Source organism: Scylla paramamosain, chromosome 34 (assembly GCF_035594125.1).
Source record: "Scylla paramamosain isolate STU-SP2022 chromosome 34, ASM3559412v1, whole genome shotgun sequence".
Classification (NCBI taxonomy): domain Eukaryota; kingdom Metazoa; phylum Arthropoda; class Malacostraca; order Decapoda; family Portunidae; genus Scylla; species Scylla paramamosain.
In genome coordinates, this window is record NC_087184.1 from 17,751,686 (window position 1) to 17,760,219 (window position 8,534).

Consider the following 8,534-nt stretch of genomic DNA (forward strand, 5'->3'; position numbering starts at 1 on the left):
TCTCTCTCTCTCTCTCTCTCTCTCTCTCTCTCTCTCTCTCTCTCTCTCTCTATCTCTGGGTTTAAAAGGACACTAATAATAAATCATTTGGTTCGAGAAATTGTAACGATTGGAAATTTTAATGTTGGGAAGTTGAAGGGGGTGATTTAATGGAAGGTAATGATGGTGGTGGTGATGGTGGTGGTGGTGGGTTCAGAGAGAGAGAAAGGGAAAGAGAGAGAGAGAGAGAGAGAGAGAGAGAGAGAGAGAGAGAGAGAGAGAGAGAGAGAGAGAGAGAGAGAGAGAGAGAGAGAGAGAGACACACACACACACACACACACACACACACACACACACACACACACACACACACACACACACACACACACACACACACACACACACACACACACGTACCTCTCCCCTCTTCCTTCCCCCCACACACACAGATAAAGGGGAAAAAAGGGAAAGACGTTTATCCAGTTAATTCCAAAGTCACCACAACTTGCGAGGATTAGAAGGGGAAAAAAAGAGGGAGAAAAAAAAGATGGCGGAGGAGGAGATGGCGGCGGGGCGTCGTTAAAGAGGGATTCCTTTCCACGCAATTTACCTCTTAGACTAATTTCTTGTCCCTCCTCGTGATTCATCGTTCCCCCACCTCTCTCTCTCTCTCTCTCTCTCTCTCTCTCTCTCTCTCTCTCTCTCTCTTGGTTCATCCTTCCTACCATCTCTTTTTCTTTTTAATTTGTTCGTTTTTCTTCTTTCATTCTCCTTCGTTCATTCCTTCTCTCACTCTGTCGCCTACTCATTGATGTTATATTTTTTTTCATTCACTCACACACTTCATTCTTCTTCTTCTTCTCTCCTTCCTTCTCGTACTCATTCAAGTGTCTATTCTCCATCTCCCTTCTTATTCACTCCCTCCCTCATTCACTCTCTTACCTTGTACTGGCGCCACGTATCCTCTTCTTCATTCTTCACTCTCTCATTCACTCCCTTCTTCACTCAGTCTCTTACTCCTCACTTTGCAGTTGTCTTAAAACCACTCCCTACCTCACTCCCTTATTTTGTACCGATGTTGGATGACCTGTTTTGTCACTCCCTCCCTTACTCCCTCATCGCAACGTAAGAAGATAAGAGAAGCTGCAAGAAGCTATCAGTACTACAAGTGGCAGTCCCTGTACGAAACATATCTACCTATTTCCACCTATCATCACCATTCATATATTTGTCTCATCCTCTTTTAAAGCTCCTTAATAACTCAGCACTAACAGCCAAGTCCATTCCATTCATCTACCACTCTATATGAAAACCAGTTCCTTCCTGCCTCCTTCATGAATCTAACTTTTTCAAGCTTGAACGCATTACTTCTTGCTCTATCCAGATTACTGATCCTGACAATTTTGCTTACGTCACACTTGTTAAATATGTCCCCTATACCACTTAAAGACTTCTATCAGGTACCCACTTAACCTAAGCCTGCCTTCCTCCCTCTTTCCTTCCCCCCTCCCTCACCTTGTAGTTGCTGAGGTGGTCCACAACACACGCCAAACGCACGTCCCGTCCCGCCGGTACTGTCACGTTGCTGATTGGCTCCAGGAAGTACGGCATCTCTGCAACGAGGAGGAGTGTGGGTCAGTGAAAGTCAGCAGGGAGTCAGCAGTAGGTCAGTAATGGGTCAGTATCAGTAGGAGTCAACAGTAGGTCACTAGTTAGTAGGGATTACGAGTAGCAGAGGGTAAGTAGAGTATAAGTCAGCACGAGTCAGCAAGGAAGTCAGCAGGGGTTCACAGTGGGTCAGTATCAGCAGAAAGGAGTCAGTAGGGATTGTAGGGCTGGAAAGTGCTGAGTGCTCGCAGAAGCGAGCACTCAGCAGCAAATCAGCAACAGGTCAGCAAAAGTCAACAGAGAATCAGCAGTGTCTGGAGGGAGAGTCAGTAGAGATAGTAGTGGTCAGCAGTAAGTCAGCAGTAAATATCTTTGTATATTAATAATGAAGAAAAAAAGGTGGAAATAATAAAAAAGACAAGTAGTAGTAGTAGTAGTAGTAATAATAATAATAATAATAATAATAATAATAATAATAATAATAATAATAATAATAACGTCACCAAATCTATCTAAGTACCTCTTCCTCTCTCGTTTCCTTTGTTTCCTCAATTCAAGAGATAAAGGAAAAATTACCATAGATTACAATACATTAATCCTCCGCTCTTGCCAAAAAAGAAGGACGGAAAAAAAAAGATAAAAATTGATAAAAAGGAGGTAAATATATATGAAGATGTTATTATTATTTCTGTATATATTACATTCTTCTAGACCATTACAAGGGAGAGAGAGAGAGAGAGAGAGAGAGAGAGAGAGAGAGAGAGAGAGAGAGAGAGAGAGAGAGAGAGAGAGAGAGAGAGTACAAAGTAAAAACTAATACCAAAAGATGGAAAAGAAAACAAGAAGAATAAAGAAAATATGAGAGAATGTGAAGGAGAATAAAGAGAGGGAAAAGAGAAAAAAAAAGGAAACAAGGGCGAGACGGAAAGAGAAAGGAAGGAAAGAAGGAAGCGGATGATAAAAGAGGGATAAGGGGAAGGAAGATAAAGGAGAGAGAAAGAGAAAAGAATGAGGAACTATGAGAGAAAAGAGAGAGAAAGAAGAGATAAAAAGAGAGCTAGAAAGGAAAAGAAAGGAGGAATGAAGGAAACAGATAAAAAGAAGGAAAGAAGGTTGAGAAAATATAAAGGAGAAATAAAAGGGAAGGAATGAAGAAGAATGATAAAAACTGAACGGAAAGAGAAAGACGGAAGAGGGAAGAGAGTAATGAAAAAGGAAAATTAATTAAAACATAGGAAAGAAGGTTGAAAGATTATAAAGAAGAGACAAAAAGAGAAAGAAAAAGAAAAGAAGAAAAGCGACGAAAGAAAGATGAAAAGGCGGAAAGATTATAAATGAAAGACGAAAAGAGAAATGGAAGAAGAGGAATGATGTAATAAAAAGAGGAGGAAGAGGATACAGGGGGAAAAAGGACAAGAATGAGGGGCCCATGAGAAATGTGTCCTCTCTTGTACATTGTGATCATAATGCAATAACGGGAGGGAGGGGGAAAAAAATTTGGATTATTGGATAAGGAAAACTCAGTGACATGTTTGTTTCTTTCATGGAGGCAGAAGGGAAAGAGGGACGGAGGGAAATAGGGAGAGACGCAGGGACGGGAGGGGGGCGAAGGCAGGGAAAGGAGGGGTCAGTGCGCCCTTTATGAAATAACTCAGGTGGAATTTTGGGAAGGTTTCGTGAATCAATCATTTTAGTGCACGACGATGCTGAAGAGTTACTGTGTGTGTGTGTGTGTGTGTGTGTGTGTGTGTGTGTGTGTGTGTCCTTAATAAGTGAAAACGCAAAGTACATAACATCAGTGCATGCAGTAGCTTAGGAAATGCTTATGAATGTGTATGTGTGAGCATTCTGGCTATAACAGTACACACACACACACACACACACACACAAAACCTTCCCCCTTCCTTTCTCCCCGCAATACACACAATCACCTCTCCCCCTTCCCCCAATCCACAAGACCTCCCTATCATACCCTCCCTTCATCACACACACACACACATACCTTCCCCCTCCTCCCTACATACACAAGCCCCCTTCACCCCTTCCCCCATATACACAAGCATCTCCTCTAACCCTCCCTACAAACAGAAAACGGGAGGAGCACAGCAGGCACCACTTCACTGTATTGTATTTATGATTTGCAGTTGGAGTTTCGAATCAAATGAATCCTTCGCTCGAATACGCGGCGTGAAGTGACGAATAAATAAAGCCGTATCCGATGTTGCCCTCAGGTGTCTCCCTACCCCCCTCACCTCTCCCTTACCTCTCCCTCTCACCTCTCCCTCTCCTCTCCCTCCTCTCGTTCCCTTCAACCGCGGGTATATGACACACAACGGCTTTTAGTGTTTCTCTCCCCTCTCTCTCCTGTCTCCCTTTCCCTCTCACTCTCTTTCTCCCTCTCTCTTTCTCTCCCTGACTGCCGCCGGTTCTCTCTCTCTCTCTCTCTCTCTCTCTCTCTCTCTCCCTCACTCTCTCTCTTCCTCCCTGACTGCTTGACTCTCTCTCTCTCTCTCTCTCTCTCTCTCTCTCTCTCTCTCTCTCTCTCTCTCTCTCTGAATACCGTCCCCTAATAATTGCCACTCAAGGAAACGAACACACACACACACACACACACACACACACACGCAGTTCCCTCCATCATCCCTCTCCCCTCCTTCATCCCTCTTCTTAAACCCTCTAATAAGTAATACATTAAAATAACCCTTTAAATCATCGTCTCTCTCTCTCTCTCTCTCTCTCTCTCTCTCTCTCTCTCTCTCTCTCTCTCTCTCTCGGTCATTCGCCAATCCATGAATCGCCACCAAGCTCCTCGCATCACAGTCTCGCCACCTGCGTCTCGTCTCGGTCCTCGTCTCACTCATTTATTTGCTCTTCCCTCCGCCCCCTTTAACCCTCTTTTTCACCTCGGTCGAGTTTGATAAATTCACTTTTTTTTTATCTGCATCTCTTTTTTATTTTACTTTTTTTTTTTGTCTTCATCAGTTGGTCGACGTTTCCGATTCGTGAAGTTATATAGGTGTGTGTGTGTGTGTGTGTGTGTGTGTGTGTGTGTGTAGTGTTGCGGATCAGTGCGCGCGACGGTCCCGGAACACGACGATATGCTTCGAAATTGTTTTTAGAAGTCGCCTCCACTTTTTTCTTTCTTTTTCTTTTCTTTTCCATTTTTTCTGTCCCTTTCCCAGGTGAGTCTGTGTCAGTATGAGTATTTGTGAGTCAGTGTCAGGTTCAGGTGCGTTTGGGTGAGTCTAATTGGGGATGTTTACGTAGGTGTGTCTGCTTCAGGTGTGAGTACAGATGGGTCTAGTCAGTTAGATAGGTGTGTCCAGGTGAGTTTGGCCAGGTGAGTATAGGTGAGTCTAGTTAGGTGTGAGTTTAGATAAGTCTAGTTGGCTGTGAGTTGAAGTGAGTGTGTCTATTTCAGGTGTGTGTTTAGGTAAATCAAGTTAGGTCTGCTCAGATGAGTCTATAGTAATTTAGGTGAATCTTCAGGCGAGTCTCCAGGTGTGTTCAGGCCAGTCAAGATATGAGTTTAAGTGAGTATATCCCACGTAACTCATTATCTGACTCTGTTCCAGGTGTAAATTTAAAGGTGTTTTCTTCCAGGATTATTTGTTTTTTTTTTTTTTTTTGCTTTTTTTTTTTTCATAATCCACCTCCCGACACACCTTCCCCCTCTTCGGCGTGGCAGCGCGTGGCTCGCTCTCGCGTAATGATGTGTTGCGTCAAGCGGGGCTGGCTGGCGGCCGTGACGTGGACAGAGAGGCGCGAATGTTTCAACAAGTCTTAAAGCTCTCGTGATTTTGTGAATACGCCGACATTAATTTCCTTCCACCCCATGATTCTTTGAGGGATGGCAAAGAAAATAAATAAATAAATAAATAAATGTTATTGTGAGATATTACTGGAAACTGAAGTGGTTTGCTTAGGATACAAGAGATGTAAGGATAGTTTTAGTTTAGAACACACACACACACACACACACACACACACACACACACACACACACACACACACACACACACACACACACACACACACACACACTAACATTTTGCTGCTCTCCTCTCCTCTCAGCCTCCACGTTACGAGAGCGCTGAGGAGAAACAAAATAAGACGAATGATGATTGTATTCGTTTACTGGCTAGACGAACGAGGTAACAATAGGGGCTTCAGGCTTCCCACGCTCCCTCAGCCCCCTTTCAGCCCCCCACAGCTGATGAAGACACGGACACCCACAAACACACCAGCTCAGGTAATCCTTCTACCTTTCCCAGCCTGATTCCAGCATCCGCCACCCAGCCACTACCCATTCCTGGCCAAATTTGATGCTCCTTCTAGTGGGTGATTGGAGCGGTGTGAGGGGAGGTGTCGGTGTTGATGGAGGGAGGAGGAAGGAGGAGGGAATAGTAGAGGTGTGGGGTGTTGATGGAGGAGGAAGGAAGAGGAGGAGGAAATAGAAGAGGTGTGTGGTGTTGGGAGGTGATGGTGTTGATGGAGGAGGAGGAGGAGGAGGAGGAGGAGGAGGAGGAGGAGGCGTGTGATATATATATATATATATATATATATATATATATATATATATATATATATATATATATATATATATATATATATATATATATATATATATATATATATATATATATGCTTTCCTTTTTATCTTATTTTTTCCTCTATTCGTATATTTTCTAGTGTTTTACTATTTTTTTTGTTAGAGAGAGAGAGAGAGAGAGAGAGAGAGAGAGAGAGAGAGAGAGAGAGAGAGAGAGAGAGAGAGAGAGAGAGGATCGAAAAGTAGTCAGTCCCAACCTTTTAGTCTGTTTTGTTGTTGTTTCACTCCATCATGTGTTGGTCACGTGATGCTGGATGGATGGATGGAGAGAGGGGGTGGGGCTGGAGGGCGGGGGTTAGAGGGTAGGGGGTGGTGGGGGAGTTGCAAATTCTGGCTACATTAATCTATTAGCGGCGAGAGTGTAAATGGAACGCTCATAAATCAAGGCAGCGAGTTAAGTTTAAATTATCTGATATGTAGTTTGTATAGTTTTCGTATTAAATCGTTGCACCGTGTATACGTATAATAATAAAGCTGCCTTTGACGTGTGATTATACGTTATACATGTGGCAGAGAAGGGGGTGTGAGTATGTGTATAGGTAGGTAGGATACACACATACATACACTCTCTCTCTCTCTCTCTCTCTCTCTCTCTCTCTCTCTCTCTCTCTCTCTCTCTCTCTGGGAATATCTTGTTCTACGTTTGTGTTTGGAAGTCTCTTTTTTTGAGAGTGAGTCTAGGAACGTCTCTCATCTTTTTATCTTCCGTTGAGAATCTAGAAAATGCTTATTTTCCTTCTATTATTGCTTTGCTCCTTCTTTGTGTTCCTTTAGGAGTCTTGTATTTCTTAATTTTTCTTCTATGTTCCTTAGAAAGTCTATTAATTCCTTGTTCTTCCTTTAGTTCCTTAGAAAATCAAGATATTCCTTGTTTTTTTTTCCTTTACGTTCCTTTGACAGGCTCCAAGTCCCTTTCCCTTCCTTTGTGTTCCAGTGTGGCCGCGTGGAGCTGGGCTGGCTGGCTGGCGGGCGGCGGAGCGAGGTGCGGGAGTAATATGTTGTGATGACGCGGCGTGAGTGAGTCCTTGTAATGAGGCGCCGGGAGTGAGTTATGAGCGTATTAAGAGCTCATGGCATCTGTGATTGATCGGAGAGCGAGAGAGAGAGAGAGAGAGAGAGAGAGAGAGAGAGAGAGAGAGAGAGAGAGAGAGAGAGAGAGAGAGAGAGAGAGAGAGAGAGAAAGTCGGTTAATTCATCTCACTGTCTCTCTCCCTCACTCTCTCTCTATTTTTTCATGTGTGTGTGTGTGTGTGTGTGTGTGTGTGTGTGTGTGTGTGTGTGTGTAGGGAGGGAGGAAGAAGGTACTGGATTTAAGTCTCGTAACCTTTCTTATCTCTTCCTCCTCACCAAGCACCCTCCTCCTCCTCCTCCCTCTCTTAATACTACTACTGCGTCTTCTTCAGCCTACACGGGACAATTTGGAATATTAAGGGAGAGAAAGGCAGAGGTAATAGTAGTAATAGCACCACCACCACCACCACCACCACCACCATCACCACCACCACCACCACCACCACCAACAACAACAACAACAACCACACTAACGGCAGTATCAGTAACACAGCCATCACTACCACCACCGCCACCACCACTAACACTCGAACACAACCAACACATACAATATACACACTCACCAAAACAGGCCAAGCCAAGCCAAGCCACTAAGGCACCCTGACGTATCGCACACAGGCCAGCCAGCGCGGGGGCGACAGGCATATCCCGCTAGGTCAGGCCGGAGATCCCTTAAAGGCCGCCCTTATCCAGCCAGCTTAGTCGAAATCAACCTTACTCCCGCACCTTTTCCCCCGAGACCGAGTAAGACCCCCTTGACGAGTACTTGCGAGCGACTAAAGGTTCTCTAAAGGTTCTCTCATCACAGTGTTTTGTCTCTGTGTTTGCTGTAGATTCGAGATTCTTTAGGCGTGTAGCGGCGGCGGCCAAGAGGGTAAACAGACTGGTGACGGGGGGAGGGAGAGAGAGGGAGGGAGAGAGTGGTGAAGGAAGAGTGACAGGAGTGTAGAGAGAGGTGGGAACAATCAGTCTCGTTCTGTCTAGGATATGTTAGCGCAGATCTGAATTAAGAAAATGTTGGAGAGAGAGAGAGAGAGAGAGAGAGAGAGAGAGAGAGAGAGAGAGAGAGAGAGAGAGAGAGGGGGGGGGGGATTACTACTACTACTACTACTACTACTAGTACCACCACCACCACCACCACATAACGAAAAGCAACAAAAACAAACACCACCCCATCACCACCATCAACAACAACAACAATAAAAAAGAGAGAGAAGAGGATCACAAAGGTTTCTTCAGTCCACAATAAGGTTTGTAATTCCCT

General features: G+C 44.4%; 1 protein-coding gene across 3 annotated transcripts in view; it reads right to left on the reverse strand.

The window, feature by feature from the left end:
- LOC135090357 (lachesin-like) overlaps positions 1-8,534 on the reverse strand; it is a 248,722-nt gene that overhangs the window by 13,487 nt on the left and 226,701 nt on the right. For all 3 annotated transcript variants that reach the window (XM_063987115.1, XM_063987116.1, XM_063987117.1), the window contains one exon: positions 1,495-1,592. In XM_063987115.1, coding sequence (XP_063843185.1) covers positions 1,495-1,592 — 98 coding nt within the window. The remainder of the gene's footprint in view (positions 1-1,494; positions 1,593-8,534) is intronic.